General features: G+C 38.3%; 1 protein-coding gene across 3 annotated transcripts in view; it reads right to left on the minus strand.

The window, feature by feature from the left end:
• The window catches only part of BACH1 (BTB domain and CNC homolog 1), a 150,174-nt gene that overhangs the window by 21,046 nt on the left and 110,294 nt on the right, over positions 1-18,834 (minus strand). For all 3 annotated transcript variants that reach the window (XM_025379732.1, XM_025379730.1, XM_025379731.1), the window contains one exon: positions 4,120-4,413. In XM_025379732.1, coding sequence (XP_025235517.1) covers positions 4,120-4,353 — 234 coding nt within the window. In that variant the 5' untranslated portion in view covers positions 4,354-4,413. The remainder of the gene's footprint in view (positions 1-4,119; positions 4,414-18,834) is intronic.

Raw genomic sequence — 18,834 nt, forward strand, 5'->3', positions numbered from 1 at the left:
TCTAGTACATAAAAACGAGATAAGTGGAAGAGAAATAGATGTGTAACTTATTGGTGATAATTATAAAATATGTACTTTAATTTAAAGAAAAAATATTCTTCTAAGAAATGTAAAAGGAAAGGATCCTGGAAAAGCATGCTTTTCACAGGGACCACACACTATTTTATAGAGTCCACTCTTAATTGCACATGAATTATGGTTTACTCACATAAGTTAAAGACATTAAGACATTACAAGTTTCCCATGACAGTGGGGAAAAAAATCATCTATGAATTAGAGCAGGACGAACACGACCTGCCACACATGCATAGTGAGCCTACTGCTAGCCCAGCTCCACAAGCTGTTGGAGTTGTTATTCCAGCTGCAAAACCAGAACTTTTAAGGATATAAAACAGTACCTGTAAAGAAGTTACAAAGTCCTGATCCATGGTAAATGCATACTAACTGGTAACTATTAACTTTACTGTCCTAACAGTAAAAGTTTTAAAGATACAGATTTTTTAAAGTGATCTAGGAGAAGTTATAGAAATCATGCCTCAGTACTGTTTCAGCAAAAATTCATGGACTCAAAGTAACAAAACTTTTAAGTAGAAACCTGCACATTTACATTACACCTGCCTCTTAAAATGAGAGGCAAATGGAACCAGCTGAAGTACACAGAAAGTCTTATCCTGGGTTAAAAGTACAAAATTAATTTGAAACCACTGAGTTCTTATAAGAGTGGTCAAGATAATATTTGTGATCTTAAAAATCTAAACATGCTAAACCATGTTTGGGCTTTTTAAAGGCTCAAATAAAAAGCAACGATACCATCAAATGCTAATGAGAATGCAGAGAAACTAAATCACTCACATATTGCTAGTGGGAATGTAAAATGGTACAGACAATTTGAAATAAACTTTCTTATAAAACTAAACATGCAACTACCATATGACTCAGCAACTGCACTCTTGGTCTTTTATCCCAAAGAAATGAAAACTTATGTTCACACAAACACCAGTACACAAACGTTTACAGCAATCTTATTTGTGATAGCCAAAAACCGGAATTAGCCTGATTTCCTTCAATAGGTGAAAAGCTACACATACACACACACACACACACACACACACACACACACACACACACGGTACATCCATACTACGGAATACTACTCAGCAATAAAAAGGAAAAAATTTCTGATACACACAACCTGGATAATCTCAGCTAAGTCAAACAACATCAATCCTAAGAGGTAATATACTGCATAATTTCATTTATATAACATTTTTAGAATGACAAAACTTTAGAAAAGGAAGAAAGGTAAGTAGTTGCCATGGATTAGGGATGGAGGAAGGGGGCAAGGGAATGAGGGCATGGAGTGTAGGCAGGAGATGTCTGTGGTTATAAAAGGACAACATAAGGGATCTTTGTGTGTTGGCAAGTTTAGTATCTTTTTTTTTTTTTTAAGGCGGAATCTCGCTCTGTCACCCAGGCTAGAGCACAGTGGTGCAACCTCAGCTCACGAGTAGCTGGGATTACAGGTGCCTGCCACCACACCTGACTGATTTTTTTATTTTTAGTAGAGACGTTTCGCCATGTTGGCCAGACTGGTAAACTCCTGACCTCAGGTGATCTGCCTGCCTCGGCCTCCCAAAGTGCTGGGATTACAGGCGTGAGCCACCGCACCTAGCTGAGCATCTTAACTATGGTGGTGGATACACAAACCTTCACAGGGGATAAAATTATATAGAACTTAACGCGCGCATGTGCGTGCACACACACACACACAGACATTATTAGTACAAGCAAAACTGTGGCAATCTGAACCCTATGGGGGACTGTATCAATATCCTGGTTGTAATACTATACTACAACTTTGCAAAATGTTATCAATGGGGGACACTGGACAAAGTGAAAAGGAACTCTGCACTGTTTCTTGTATCTGTACATGAAAACATCAATGTGATAGTTAATATTAAATGTCAACTTGACTGGATTGAAGGCTGTAAAGTCTTGTTTCTGGGTGTGTCAGTGAGGGCGTTGCTAGGGAAAATTAACATTTGAGTCAGTGGACTGGGAAAAGATGACCCACCCTCAATATGGGTGAGCACCATCCAATCGGCTGCCAGCGAGGCTGGAACAAAACAGAAGGAAGAAGGTGGGATAGGTGACTTGCTGAGTCTTCTGACTTTCACCTTTCTCCCCTGCTGGATGCTTCCTGCCCTTGACATCAGATGCCAGGTTCTTTGGCCTTTGGACTCTTAGACTTACATCAGTGGTTTGCCGAGGGCTCTTGGGCCTTTGGCCACAGACTGAAGGCTACAGTGTTGGCTTCCCTATTTTTGAGGCTTTTGGACTCGGACTGGGCCACTACTGGCTTTCTTCCTCCTCAGCTTGCAGGTGGCCTATCGTGTGACTTCACCTTGTGAACATGTGAGCCAATTTTCCTTAATAAACGCCCCTTCATATATACATATATCCTATTAGTTCTGTCCCTCTGGAGAACTCTAATACACTCAATAAAAATTTCAATTAAAATTTTTAAATTAGTTAAAAGAATCTAAAAAGGTCTTTAGGACAATGAGTTATAAGGTATTTTGACACTGTCACTATAATGAAACACTTCCAATATTTGAAAATTTATGATTTATACATTACAATGAATGAATGCATACACACATGCACGTATGCACATACCTTTCCTCCTAAATCCATGAAACAAACTTTGCTTTACTTGGAAAGTCTCATTCAATAATTTGAAAATATGAACCATAATTAATATATCTCCATTATAAAATGTATTGGTCTTTTTTTAAAACAATGGCCAGTTCACAGTTTGGCCTTTTTTACCATTTTCTTGGTATCGCACCATTGACTCTGGCCTCTGCCACAAAACTGACAACCTATCTGTTCCCAAAACTGTAGCTGCAGTTTCATAGAAGTAGGCATGGACAGCAACAAGCTAAACTGTAGACTTAGTTTACAGTTTATCCAACTGGGAACATTCCACACAGACCTGTCATACACAAAGAATTTCTACATTCTTTCTCCATATTCCTCCTAACTTCTATCTGTGTCCCAATGCCACAGCTTTGATACTCTGCTAATAGCAGTTACTAACTAAATAAAGCAAGGGATGCTGCTAAGAGTCAGCACAGCCAGCACATCCCCACCCAAACGAGAGTTCCTCTTAAAGGCAGGACATTAACAAGGACCCAAACATTTGTTAGCCTGAGCTCCACAACAGACCAGGGAAAAAGATATATGTAAAAATAAGGCTCTATAAAAATGACACAACACTGTTTATTTTTTCTAATCAATACATAAAGACAAAGTCAAAAAAGAAAGAAGGGAAGACAGAACACTTATGGAATGCCTGAAAATAGGAGATGTCTTGGGAAAACGGACGTTTTATACAACCCTAAACATAGTGATATGGTTTGGCTGTGTCCCCACCCAAATCTAATCTTGAATTGTAGCTCCCACAATTCCCATGTCATGGGAGGGACCCAATGGGGGTTCACTGAATCACAGGGGCTGGTCTTTCCCATGCTATTCTCGTAATAGTGAATAAGTCTCATGAGATGTGATGGTTTTATAAGCGGGAGCTTCGCTGCACAAGTTCTCTCTTGCCCACCACCATGGAAGTCCCTTTGCTTTTCCTTCGTCTTCTACCATGATTGTGAGGCCTCCTCAGCCATGTGCAACTGTGAGTCAATTAAACTTCTTTCCTTTAAAAAGTACCGTTTTCAGGTATGTCTTTACTAGCGCCGTGAGAACAGACTAACGCACCTAGCTACAGTTGCTGATCACTGGAAAGGGCCTCTAGAAGACAAGGTCACACAGCATGGACCCTAAAAACCATGACTTTTCCAACTGCCTATAATCCACTGGGTGTGTCCTGATTTGGTCATTTCATCAAAAATAACATAACAGTGGGTGTTATGTTATATCCAACTGCTCAATACTGTTAACCAACATTCAAAATTAATGATTTTACATTAAAAAAAAAAAAACTCCATAGTTTTGGAAATGCTCCATAGCCACCTGACAAGGAGACTGTGCTTTACTTTTAACATTATGCACCATAAAAAACTTAAAAGTAAATTAAAATTGCCAGAAACATGGATCTCTCACCTCTTCTGGAAGAGTAATGTTCAGCTCTCCATCAGCCTGGCCTACGATTCTCGAGTGGAAGTAACTGCTGCATGCCGCCAGCACGGACCGGTGAGCGCGGAACCGCTGACCCTCCACAAAGATGGTGACATCGCATAGCACGTCTTTCTTCCGCTGGTCATTAAGGCTGAGCAAAACATTGGTGCTATGCACAGAAGATTCATAGGCAAAAACCGAGTTCTCACTCAGAGACATTCTGCATAACAGGTGTTGTCGGGAAGTTCAGTGGAAAGCATGCTTCTAAATGTCATCAACCTGCAAACACACATGTAATATTTCACTTAAATAACATCTTGTTAAAAAATCAGTGTCAAATATAGATTAAAATATATACTCATTAAAACAAAAATGAAAATAAAAAACCTCCAGAGGAACAACCTAGAGGCATTTATTCAATATACTTCATTTAAAATAGGTTCTTGATAGCAGTTTTCCTAATTTTAGGGAAAAGGTTCTTGGGGTGAGGGAAGGACGAACTTTTTGAACCAAGGATTTCATGGCTCTCTGAAAGTGAGACATTACACACTGAGAAACCACCTACTACGAGCAAAGAGATGGGAGCAGGGAATTTCTGGTGGCATCCCAATACTATTGTTTTGAGACAGTTGAGAGACAGAGAGGGGAGGAGAGACAGCCAGAGAGGTGAGAAGAAGGGTCCCACGAGGTCACACTTTGGGATAAGACTGATAGTAAAACAGGCATGTGCTGTTCCACATTCTCCATGCCCCATTCCTCAACATCTGATAAAACAGGCATGTGCTGTTCCACATTCTCCATGCCCCATTCCTCAACATCTGATAAAACAGGCATGTGCTGTTCCACATTCTCCATGCCCCATTCCTCAACATCTGACAGATGGCGAGTGAATTTAGTGCTTTGTAACAAAGGACACTGTTCTACAAAACGTAAAGATCCTCCAACACAAAGAAGAAAATGACTGAAATGTGTCAGGCCAGATCTTGGTAATAAGTCTTTTTATACAGTAAGATTTACTTCACATTACAAATACAGGTAGGTAAAACTACCTCATTAATAACATGCAAAAACTAGGTTTTCTCAAAATGCTAAAAATAAGAAAGTTATAATTTTATATTTTTAAAAATACATACTAACATGTAATAGTCTCCAAATATTTTTTCATCACATACACACTATTGGCAAAAACAAGAGTACCCCCAATACCTGTATGCTTATCTATATTTTTCAGACACCTGCTACTATTCTGATATATATGTTCTGAGAAACACAGAAGTTCAAAGTAAGAGGTTAAAAGAGAAGTTCTAATATTTTCTTCCAGCACCCTAAGGCCAGAAGGGATGATACTGTGAGGAGCTTATTGGCCTTTATCCGTGTGATGCCTCATGGTATCATCCCTGCGTCATTCACTTCTGTTCTCCTGACACCTTACTGCCTGAAACATGGGAAGCCCTCAAATGGTCAGTGAATGAGTAAATGGTACTGCTTTCAGATTTGCTATACACTCCAAACAAAAATGAAAGGAGAAATAAGGACTACTGAAGTTCAGTCCCAAGGTTAAGGATCACAACTTTTTTACTGATTCAGCATACCATACGAAATCACTGGTAACTTCAAAATTGAACACTAGAACTAACTCCAGTTTTGGCCCATAAAAGAGTATAAATTTATTTTTAGCAATTAGTCCTTTTTTTTTTTTTTTTTTTTTTTTTTTTTGAGACGGAGTCTCGCTCTGTCGCCCAGGCTGGAGTGCAGTGGCCGGATCTCAGCTCACTGCAAGCTCCACCTCCCGGGTTCACGCCATTCTCCTGCCTCAGCCTCCCGAGTAGCTGGGACTACAGGCGCCGTCCACCTCGCCCGGCTAGGTTTTTGTATTTTTTTTAGTAGAGACGGGGTTTCACCGTGTTAGCCAGGATGGTCTCGATCTCCTGACCTCGTGATCCGCCCGTCTCGGCCTCCCAAAGTGCTGGGATTACAGAGCAATTAGTCTTAATACTTCAGTTATCAAAACAAGGAATTAGTGTTAAGAATAATAGGGAAAACCATCAATCAAAGAAGTTTTTGTGGGTGGTACCACACACAGACCACTGCCCTCTTCTTTCTTCAAGACTATACCCTACCCAGAGCACACTGCCCTCCCAACCAAGCCGGACTCCATGGCTGACCACCTGCCCTACTATGGCCCTGTACCCAAGCTCCCAGCCTCTTTATTCTTTCCTTGCATCTCGGATGCACACCCTTAAAAACTATACTAATCTTACTTTTGTAGCTTGTCATTCTTTTGAACACAGCACTGCCAGAAAACACTGTAGAAACATGCAGACTGGTGTCACCATAAATTTACAACGTGCAGTCTCAGGCTCTCGGTACTGTTTACCAGTTTTTTCGTATGTCCCTGTCTCCTGTTCTCTGTAACAGCTTTCCATCTTGCCACATTTCTCCTCCTGGTATCAGCATCTCTCCCAGTAAATCACCATAACTGGGACCCAACCTCAGAAAAAACAGTCCTCCCACTACCTCCACCAGGTTCCCTCTTCTGTTGAAAACAATCTGTAACGTATTCTCTTAATCCCATGCCATCCCTGCTTCTCTGGGATCCAATAGCTTCTCTTAACACCCTGTCTCATATATATGCAACCTCTCCCTCTATGCTGGCTCCTTCCCATAGCGTTTGTTAATGAACGCATTTAAGTCTCTCCAGAGACTATCCTAAAGATGTCAACTATCAATGGCAAGATTATTAAGCTCTAATTCTTCACCAGGCACTGAGCTAAGAGCTAAGTTTCTCTCATTTATGCCTCAAAACAGCCCTGTGATGCTCCTCTATCATCCCAATTTTACAGATGTAGAAACCAAGGCTTAGTGAGAAGTATCTTGGCCAACATCAAAAGACCAGTAAGACAAAGAAGGGGAATTGCCACCAGACATTTTTAACTACTCCATCATTCTGTCTCCAGTTAGTACTCGCTGAACGCACAGTATGGAGATTCACTGCAGTAATGTGGGGACCCAGATATTACTAAAAGGTTATGCTTGAGAATAAGGAAATGGACTGCACAGACAGCAAGAAAAAAAAAAAAATTGGACCTGTGCTTCAGAAAGAGAATGACTACGGGCCTTAGACACTGAAATCTAAAGCTTCTTTGGATCTCAAGGTGACTCCACACAAATAATTCCTACACCTTTACCCTAGAGCTGCTAGTAGCCCAACTACACACATCTGTGGCCCACTGCTTCTCACCCTGCCACCAGCTGGCTATTCACCTCAAATTCCAGAGAATTCTTTGCTCAGCATCTGTTTAGGCAGTTTTCAGTAACACATCATTTCATGGGTTCAGAGCGAGCTTACAGATTTGCCACCCCTGGGCGAGATGCCAATCCCAAGTCCTACAGCTGCAGCTGAGAGAAACTAGAGATTCAGATAGTAAAACAGCCATCCAGGAGGACCCCTCTAAGAAGGATCAGTCTCCCTTAAAGTGGATTGAGCACAGCATGCACGATGACTGATGCTGTTCACACAAGAAATCTGGAACTCATTCCTCATTCCTTCCTCAGCTGGACACCTCTATTCAATCTCTTACTGAGTCCTGCTGCCTCTGCCTCTTCACACTGAGGTCCACCTCTCTCCATCTGCATCAGCACAATTCTAATCCAAGCCATCATCAGCTCCTGCCTGGAAAAATGCTGTTTAACCTGTAACAGCTCACAAGCTCACAAATGTGCAAGTTTAGTTATATAAAATAAAGTTTCACATAATATTATTTATGCTTATTACACGCAAGTAGTCTGATACTTTCTACTCCATTCAAATTTTTTTTTAAATCCCAGTTGTGATCCACTCAATTTCAAGACCCACTAATGGCCCATCACCTACGCACTGACAAATAGAGGCCCGGTGGCAAACAGGATTTAGAGTCTCAGAATTTACAATCTTACACTGTCTCGATTCAAATCCCAGCTCTGCCACTTACTAGCTATATGACCTTGGCCAAGTTGCTTAACCTCACTGTCTTGGTTCCCTCATCTACAAAGTAGAGAAAACACCACCTCACTGAGATGTTCTGAAGTTTACATGAGATGAGGAGGGAAAAGAGTTCACAGCACAGTGCTTGGTCTACAGCAACAAATAATATTAGCTGCTATTAGTGGTGATAATATTAACAAAAGCCTTATACCCCTAAAGCCCTTCTTGATCCCCTCCAATGTATTCTCTTCATAACAAAAACTCTGTATCACCTTTCAAATAAATGGCTTATGATCACTTCAAAATCCTTAACATGTCCTCAAGTCCTATGTAGTTGGGTTTTCCATCCACTAATCCAGACTTATCTCAAGCCGTTGCCCCCCTCTCTTGCTATTCTCTAGCCTGTCTCCACCTTCCTGCTCCATAGGCCCCAAGCTCCTACTGATTTCAGGGCCTTCACACACACTGTGCCCACTATCTGGACTTCTACTCTTTAGCCAGCTAACGCCTCACCTTTTAGTTCTCTGTTTAAATGTCACAACTTTGTCTGATTTGTTCTCTGGCATAACCCAAGCATACCTGTTGGACCTGGTCCAACAGAGGTACATGCTGCTGAATGAATAATTTCTTATTTTTAATACAGAAACAAAACAGAGATTATCTAGATCAGCAGTCTCCAACTTTTGGCACCAGCGATGGGTTTCATGGAAGACAATTTTTCCCCAGATAGGTGGTGCAATGGTTTTAGGATGAAACTGTTTCAGACCATCAGGCATTAGAGTCTCACAAAGACTCTGCAACCTATATCCCTCACATGCACAGTTCACCACGGGGTTCACACTCCTATGAGAATTTAATGCTACTGCTGATCTGACAGGAGGCAGAGCTCAGGCAATAATGCTCACTGGGCAGCCACTCACCTCCTGCTGTGCAACCCAGAGGTTGGGGACCCCAATCTAGATCTTCTTCCAAACACAGCCCAGTCACCTATTCCAACATATGTGGAACAATGCCACTGAGCCAAGTATTCAGAGAAAATTTCTTGGACAGCTTTTCCAGAGCCTTGAGGGGCAAAAAAGAGGCCAGCTCATCCCTCTGGAAGTCAAAAACATACCTGCCACGACAGGCCAAAAAAGTGCAAAGATTGGCAACTATAAACATGGCCAATACAGACGACCTACAGTAATGAAAACACCTTGCCCTTTGCTTTCATTAGCATGAGGCACTACAGAAGAGTGTTCTGAAAATCATTTCTCCTAACCCTGGAAACCATCTAAGTGGTCAGCAATCCATTTTTACCCAATAACTTAACTATGTAACAACTACATCAGACAAGAATGGCACATTCACGTCCTCTAACATCCATCATGCACTTTCTAACATTTCTCAAATCTAAAAAGTAAAACACTCCAGTCTTCCAGAATCTAACATTCTATTAACTTATTAATGCTAAATTTAGATTCCTGTTACGCCTGCATTTTTCTATATTCTTAGAAATAATACCATTGTTATCATTCAAAATAAAAGTTTGATGACCTTTGGAAGTTGCCAATTCATTCACTAGTGCTGATAAACGATGAATAAGCATTTTAAAGCTTCCTACACCCCAATTTGGAAATAACTTCTGCTCTCTGCTGAATGCACATAATTTAAGTTTTGATAGTTACTACTTGACATTTTTGCTTACAAAATCATACAGGAAACAAGATGCTGTGGCTTTATCAAATTATATAATTTTAAAGATAATTTATTTAAAGGAAAAAAAACTTTTAAAAACCTAAGGTGAACACCTGATCATGAAACCAGGTCTACAATAGTTCATGTAACAGAAAGTCAGAAGATAACTTTCTATAAAGTTCCATGTGTGCAAAAGAGCTGGAATTTTATCTACCTCAAGTCAATGGACTATGTTGTGTTTTAATTCTCAATGTAGAAGGGTACAATAAATAACACTGCAAACTTTTTTTTTTAAAAAAAGGCTACCACACTTTATCTTCATTGAACAATGACAAATGTTCTTCCTACAAGTGTTAGCTGTGCCACATGATACACTAAGTGCCATGAAAACACAAATAAAAGACTCCCTTCAAGAATATAACCTAGATATGTTCAAAATGAGAACGACGCCTCTAGGTAAAAAAGATAATAATAATCATTATAATCAATTTACACAGGAGTGTGGATATCTGGAAAGGTATTTATTTGAAGTAAATCTTCAAACAAAAACTACTTTCCTGGTCAGTTTTCATTTAACCATAATATTCAATTAATGAGAACAATTATTTCACAAACAGTTCTCTGTTAGTCAAGGAGTGTGTGTGTGTGTGGCCGGCCACAAGTGGTGGCCAGTGGACATCAGGAACGGTGCATATGGGCAAGTTCCAGCCTTTTTATAAAAGCAGTGCCGTGACCTGCAGCCCAGTCCATTCCTCAAAACCTGCCTTCTCCCATTTCTAGTGGCTATTGGGAATTTCCACCTTTGCCTCCTCACTGTTTCTGCCTAACATCACCTTCATCAACCTGTCAATTATTTTCACCTCACTCAATTTCAGGGCAGGATCTTCAATGACTCAGAAGACAGGCAAATTCCTCTTACTATGACATCTTTCCTAGCTCCCTAAGCCCAAGCTTCAAAATCCCCTAAGCCAGTCAGTTTCTGTTACAATATACCTAAGATACCCAAAGTCTGAGTGTTCTTCTGAAATTAGGTGAACCTTATATTCAACGTTTCAAGTGGATGGCAAAGATCCAACAGTATCCTGTGTCTATACCTTTGACTCTCCTTTAAGGATCTTTATTTTAAAAATGATTTTAAATTTAAGGTGGAGATTTTCATAAGAAAAATTCTTTCTAAAGACATGGCTCTTCATCATTCTATAATTCTGAAAAAAACTTAACATCAAAAAGTCTGTGGAAACTTAATTCAGGACAGTGATTTAAGACAACATTCTTCCCAAAGTCCCAAGACCCGACTCGCCTGCCAGGAGCGCCTGGAAGAGTAACTCCGTGACCAAGTTGTTATTTTCTTTAACCGTTTACAGGCTTAAATATCATAACTGCTTAAACATCTGTGATTTGATAATCACATTTTCTAAAGTTATTTCTCTCAGCCTTAGGAAAAGCCTTAAGTATTATTGGATAAGGTACACCAACAAATACATTTTGAAAAGGCTGAATGAAAATGGGAAACAAAAAAAAGTTTGAACTAAGGTAAGCAGCAGAGGAGCTTATAGCAACACCAAAAATGACGACATTGTTAGATGAGTAAATAACCTGGCAATTTACATTAGAACTGTTACGTAACTAAAGATGCCACTGCTTTTTAAAAAATGGGGTGGGAGGCAATCACTACAATTATTGCAGCTCATGATTATTACAACATCATGTGAGGTCCCATACAGGCAATATTTTTCACTGACTTTTCCTAATATTAAAAACCATATAGTTAAGTCATGGACCTTTTGTTATAGTTGCTGGATCTAAATCCATATTTGAAATTATGAAACTAAGGTTAAGCTTAGAGGAGAGGAGTCTGAACTGTTAGAGAAGTTTGAAAAACTACTTCAGAGATCAAAAATAAATGGTGTTTTACTTCCCAAACGAACAAATCCAACTTTGATAATTCTGGGTCATAAGTTTAGAAGAGCTTGGAAGTAAACACAGGAACAAAGATGAGAAGGAACATAGGAAATTCAAGCTCCAGAACCAAAACAAGACTAACAGATTCCACTGTTATACCTTTTTACTACAAAGAATTTAAGAAACAATGAAGTCTTTTATTTGCTTAACATATTTGGCTGCTACTTGATTCTGAATAGGATTGTTATCTGTTATGAAAATGTGAACTAGTAACTAGAATTGGTCCACATCAATAAAGCTTATTCACTGAATACATATTTTCTGTCATGCATTTGTCAGTCACTATTTGTTAAGCAACTTTGGGGTATGATTTAATATAGAATAAGCCATATCTATTTAAAGCATACAATACAATGACCTTTAACAACTGTATATGTGCATAAAACCACCACCACCACTCCAACCAAGACAAAGAAATTTCCATCAGTCCTCAAAATTTCACACACCCCTTCCACCAAGGGCAGTGACATGTGCCCTTCCCTGTGCTAGATTCCAGGTAACCAATAATTTGCTTTAGTGTCACTATGGATTAATGAGCATTTTCTTTTTATATAAATGGAATCACACATTATGTACTTTTCGGGTTTCTTTCACTTAATGATTCTGGGGTTCATTCATGTTGTTGCATACCTCAGATGTTCCTTTATATTACAGAATAACACTCCATTACATGGATATGCCAAAATTTGTTTATCCATTTGACTCTGATGGACTACTGTAATAAAGACGTACCCTTGCATTGTTCTCAATTTGGGATTATTGCAATAAAGCTTTGATGAACATTTGCATGGACATATATTTCGTGTTTCATTTTTCTTGGGTAAACAACTAGGAGTAAAAGAGCTGAGTCATATTACAGGCACATGTCTAACTTTTTAGAAATTGCTGAATAGTTTTTCAAAATGACTGTATCATTTCACCTTGCTACCAGCAGTGTATGACAATTCCAATGTATGGCAATTAATGAGAATGCTCTACATAAGACGTGTCCATCTCTTTGAATGTGAGGACTGTTTTGCTTCATCTGTGGTGGTAGATAGCATGAAAATCATGCATGGACTTTTTTTGTTTCTTCTTTGTAGCTCGTCAGCTATCGTTGTTAGTGTATTTTATCTGTGGCCCAAGACAATTCTTCCAATGCAGCCCAAGGAAGCCAAAAGGTTGGACAGCCATGTTCTACATTCTCATTAACCCTTGGTATTGTCATCTTTTTAATCCTGCCTATCCTAATATGTATGGTGGTATCTCACTGTGGTTTTACTTTGCATTTCTTGATAAGTAATGGACGTTGAGCCTCTTTACATGTGCTTATTAGCCATTCGTATATCTCCTTTTGTGAAATGTCTAATTCTTCTGGGCTTTTTAATTCTTATCAAATTCTACCGTAAGAGCTAGTTGAATTCTGATTAGGACTGCAATGAAAATATAGATCAATTTGGGGAGAACCAACATCTAAAAAACTGAGTCCTCCAGTATATAAATAGGGCATCTATCTTCATTTACGTAGGCATTCTTTATCTCAGCATTATTATGATCTTTTTAGCAAAGAGGGCTTGTGAAGCTTTTGCTAGATTTATTCCTCAGCATTTAATGTTTATAGTTACTGCAAATAGAGTTGGGTTTTTTAACTTCATTTTTTTTTTTTTTTTTGCTGCTATTGTGTAAAAACAAAATTATCATTTTAAATATCAACTGTGAATTCTGCAACCTTACTTAATTTGCTTACCAGTTCAGATAGCTGCTTTGTGGATTCCATAGGATTTTCTAGGCACACAATCATGTAATCTGCAAACACAGACAATTTTACTTCTTTCCCACCTTTATGCTTATTTCTTTTTCTTCCCTTATTGCAATGACTGAATAGTGAGAGTGGTGACAGTGGGTATCCTCATCTCATTCCCATATAAGGAAAGTGTTAAGTATTTCACCACTAAATATGATGTTAACTGTAGATTTTCTAAGATGAGCAACTAATGGGTAGAGAGGCGGGTGCAATTGTTACTATCCCACTTAAGGCTCCCACAAGAAAGAGGGGAGGGGAAAAAAGCAAAGAATGAAAATTCCCCCAACGCATAAAATTTCCCAACTCAGCCTCCTCCAAGGTTTGTCTACACCAGTTTCTAAATACTTACACCTCAGATACCCCTAAAATCCCACAATCCCAGGCTGAAGATAAAGAGAGAGTTGTTATCAGGGAGCACAAGTAAGGACATAAAGACTTTTCCAGAAACTGTCAAACAGCAGCTAGCTGCTCTAGGGATACCTATGGGTGGGACAGCACAAAATATTAACAGCACTTTATAACTTGAGGACTCCACTGTCAGTTGAGCATGTCACTTTACATCTCTGTGACAATTTTTTTTTTCTGGCAATCTAGGAACAAGAATAGTACTTTTGGGGGAGATCCAAATGAAATAATATATTTAATCTTCTTAGGACAATGTCTGGCACATAATGAGTGCTTAATAATCATCAGCTATTATTTGAATTTGATGCTAGAAATGTTTTTTGAGTAGCACAGGGCAACACTGAAACTGTAGGGAAAGAAATACAAGACTCCACTACTCAGCTCAGTGCCCAGTATTGACACAGCATTGCTATAACACAAACAAAACTGGCTAACTGGTTTTCAACTTTTAGAACAGACAAATAATGGGAGACTTAATTGTAACTATAGCATAGAATGTAAACATTATTAACCTTGACAAAATAAAACAGGCTGGGAGACAGAATCAGGGAGAATGGGAATAGTATTTCCATACAACTTACAATGTGCAAAGTCAAAAGGCACTGCCTTCAATTAATGAGACAAGAAAAAGAAATAGAAAAAAAATGTTTAGAGCTGGAGTTGCAGAGGTGATCAAGAGTAGAAGTGGAATTAATAATAAGATTACAAATACACGTGGGGAGATAGTAAAGGAAATCATCGTCCACAGTAAGTCAACAGATCATGTCTCAGGTTGATAAAATGAGACATAAACATCTTAGAAAGACAGAGGTATCCACCAAAAAAATTAAATAGCAGAAATCAGTAAACATTGCACATAACTCTGAAGCAGAATTAGGGGGTGAGGTGTAGCAGATAAGGTTGTTCTCTGTACAAAAAAAAAAAAAAAAAAACCCAAGAACATGTATTACTTTGACTAAAAACAAACTTAAAATGTTTAAATAGTAAACAAAAGTAGCAAAACTTAGTTAAATGTAAATTGTTGATAACTTGGTTGCAAGTATTAGTGTAACTTTTTAGGAGTCTTCAAGTAGAAAAGGCATTTGATAGAGAAAATTTTGAACTGAAATGATTTTAACAGAACTAAGAGATGGAAAGAAAAAAAAATACAGAAAGACATCTTGTTTGGGTACGATGTTATACATACTATTTAATACTGGCAAATACTAATTTAAATCAGTTAAAAATTTAAGGGTATACTCCAGAAAAATGAGCTGTTGAACCGCCAAATCACTAAAGCACCGGTTCTCTGCCTTACAGAATCTGATGAAATCTATTGAACTTCCACCAGAAAACTAAGCAAATAATAAAATTTTGCATTTGCCTTTAATGGAACTGATGAATAATGGATCCTCTCTTAAAATTTATTGACCCTCCTTATACCCCTTGAACTGTAATTCTTTGCTAACCTGTACTGAATTTCCAAAAGGAACCATTTATACTCACACTCTCTTCCCTCTCTTCCCAATTTCATTGGAGCCCGCTCAAACAAGCCTTTGCCCTCCACTCCATAGAAACAATTTAGTGAAGCTCAACAGCTTCCACATCACCAAATGGCAAATGTTCAGTCTTCTTACACAGCATCTCAGCAATATTTAACAGGTTGATCATTCCTTTCCTGAAACCTTGTCCTCCCTTGGCTTCCAGGATCCTCTAGTTTCTTCTTTGCACACACTCTCTAGGTGAACACATCTGGACCCACAGTGGAGACATGATTACTGCACAGACTTGCTGAACACTCTCATATTCGTATCTGGTCCAATGTTGAGTTCTCTCTTGAATTTCATACTCATACAGCCAACTGCACACTCAAATTACTACCTGTATGTCTAACAGGCATCACAAATTCAGTATGTCCAGAAATCTTGGTTGCCACCCTCATCACCATCACTATGCCTTGTTATGATATTTATTAAAATATTAGCATGGTAAGATCTAGCTAATTTTTATTTTTTTGTTGTTTCTGCATTCAAATTCTTAACTATAAATACATATTACTTCATAATCAGAAAAATGCTGGAATAAATAACTATAAACAAAAAATGTGCCCTGGTTAAAAAAATAGTTCACATTTATTTTGACTGAAATCTCCCAAAGATTGCCGATTACGTTTTCCCCCTTTAGAGTAGATATTTCCTACAGACAATTGGTTTGTCACTACATGGTAAGGCTCTAAAACTTAACAGATTCTTCACAATCAATTACTAAAGAATAAATTACATTTTATAGAAACCTAAAATAAAAAGAAGACTTGGTGTTTAAAAAAAAAATGAGAGAACCCTGCTATAGGAAAATGAGGAGGAAAGACCCATCAAGGCAAGTCTAGCCACGTGAACAAGGGCAAATGCGCATGTGTGAAACTGAACAGATAGCCTAAATAGGTAGCTCCCACCCTATCTGTCTCACGAAGCTCTTTGAAAAATATGAAGTGTTGAACACACAGAATTATTAAGGACAACAGGAAATCAAGGTTTAGGTTATTTTAAGGCTACCAGCAGCCCTGAATAATCAGATTAACGCTCTATTGGTATCATCAACTGTGTGATCTTCCGTAAATTACCTGGCTTAACACCTCCTATAATAAAAATTCAGTTAAGCTTAATAAGTATCTCAAGATAAAATGAAAATATTAAAATTGCACAAGTCTGCCCAAAATAACTGCTAATTTCACAGACCTAAAGAATTTCCAATTAAAAGAGCACATTCATCCAGGATGACCCGCTTCTGTTACAGATAAGGAAACTACAGCCTTGAGAAGGGCAATAATTTAAAGATTGAAAAGCTCTCTGCTCCCAAGTCCAAATATTACATTTCAATTCATGTTACACAACTCAAGTGGTATGTAGGGGAGGAATAGGTAAAACTGAGGAGGGATGGAAGAACAAGGAGTACAAGAAATACCCCAAGTATCCTGTGTGTGATGAGAACGAACGCTATTAGACAAACAGATTAAATGGACATTTGTGGAACAACAAATTTCCCCTTATTAATCAGTATTTGGTGGCTTTTTTTTTTTTTTTTTTTTTTTTTTGAGACATAGTCTCACTCTGTTCACCCAGGCTGGAGTGCAGTGGTGCAATCTTGGCTCACTGCAATCCCTGCCTCCCAGGTTCAAGTGATTCTCATGCCTCAGCCTCCCAAAGAGCTGGGATTACAGGCGAGCACTACCACACCACCACACCCAGATAATTTTTTTATTTTTAGTAGAGACAGGATTTCACCATGTTGGCCAGGCTGGTCTCGAACTCCTGACCTCAGGTGATCTGCCCGCCTCGCCCTCCCAAACTGCTGGGATTACAGGCGTCAGCCACCACAGCAGGGTCTGGTGAATTAATTTCTAAATAACACTCACTAGATTATATAACCAATCTCATGCATCACTGAAAGGAACCTGACACTAAACTGTGCTCAACTTAAATCATCAAGGTCTATAGTTATACATACTACATATGGAAAACTAGAAGAAAAGAACACTAGAAAGTATTTCACTATGAGTTACTTTCAATATAGAGGATTAAGCATCCATGTACTATTTTCATAATGAAATAAAGATTCTTCAGATGCCATCTTGTTTTCAAACTGTAAAAATTATAACCATAATTCGTATTATTTAGGAGGTGAAAGCCCTAAAACTAGCTGATGGCCAAAATGACCCCCTATAGGTTTAAGAGTTGACACACACAGTATGCACAGTAACTGAAAAGACAAAATAAACAAAAAAAGTGCTCTTCAAATTCCTAATTATACACCAACTCACAATAAAAATGAGTCAAAAAGGGGGGTGGGGGGAGGTGCTTAAGAGTATAAAAAGAATGTTAACAATTTTAATTAAATAAAGCAGAAGTTACCGTACAGCAATCAGTATATCACATGAATCACAAATCTGAAACTGTTTTATTCAAGTAGAGATACTAAATTGAAATGCCTTATTTAAAAACAACCAAATCCAATAATCCCTAACAGCCACCATAGGGCCACAGTTTCTCAATATACATAGCTAAAACTAAAAACGTAAGTCTATTTTTCACTATTTAACTTGAGAGTCAAAATAATTATTTCTAAAATGAGGATTTCCAAGCTACAGATTTTGCACCAGTGATCTCAGTAACTACTTTTCATTATATGATAACCACAAGATTCAGCCAAATAAGGAACAACATGTGGCCTATAAATAAAGCTGAAATATATCTCAGCTTAAACAGCATTTAAGGAACTACTAAGTAGGTAAATACTACTGCATTTATCTGAGACAAAAATTACATTGGTAGTATAAGTCTTTCTAAATTCTATCCAAAAAAATAATACCAGTTCAGAAGCCTATTCTGGCCATTTATCACAGTCTATTTGTTACTCTCAAAAAGAAACAACCATTGAGCAATTACTTTGCATTTTGTAAATTTACAACACTCAAGTGGTTAGGATTTACATTATTTGTCTGCCTGTGTTTCACAGCACAGGAAGCACCCAAACCTGGGATTGAGAAGGAACAAGAATGAAATATAAAAGTGCTTTTAAACAGTGACCATACTTGTAACAACACACACAGGTGTCCCCCTTATCTACAGGGGATACATTCCAAGAACCCCAGTGGATACCTGAAACTGCAGATAGTAACGAACCCTATATATACTATGCTTTTTCATCAAGTACAATAAGAGATTAATAATAATAAAACACAACTATAACCATATACTGTAATAAAAGTTATGTGAATGTGATGTTTCTCAAAATATCTACTGCATTTAGTATTTTTGGACTTCATTTGACCACGGGTAACAAACTGCTGAAAGTGAAACAGTGGGTGAGAAGCCTACTGTATATCAAAATTGCTAAGAGAGTAGATTTAAAGGTTCTCACCACACACACACAC

The sequence above is a fragment of the Theropithecus gelada genome, chromosome 3, assembly GCF_003255815.1.
Source record: "Theropithecus gelada isolate Dixy chromosome 3, Tgel_1.0, whole genome shotgun sequence".
In the NCBI taxonomy this organism is placed as follows: Eukaryota; Metazoa; Chordata; class Mammalia; order Primates; family Cercopithecidae; genus Theropithecus; species Theropithecus gelada.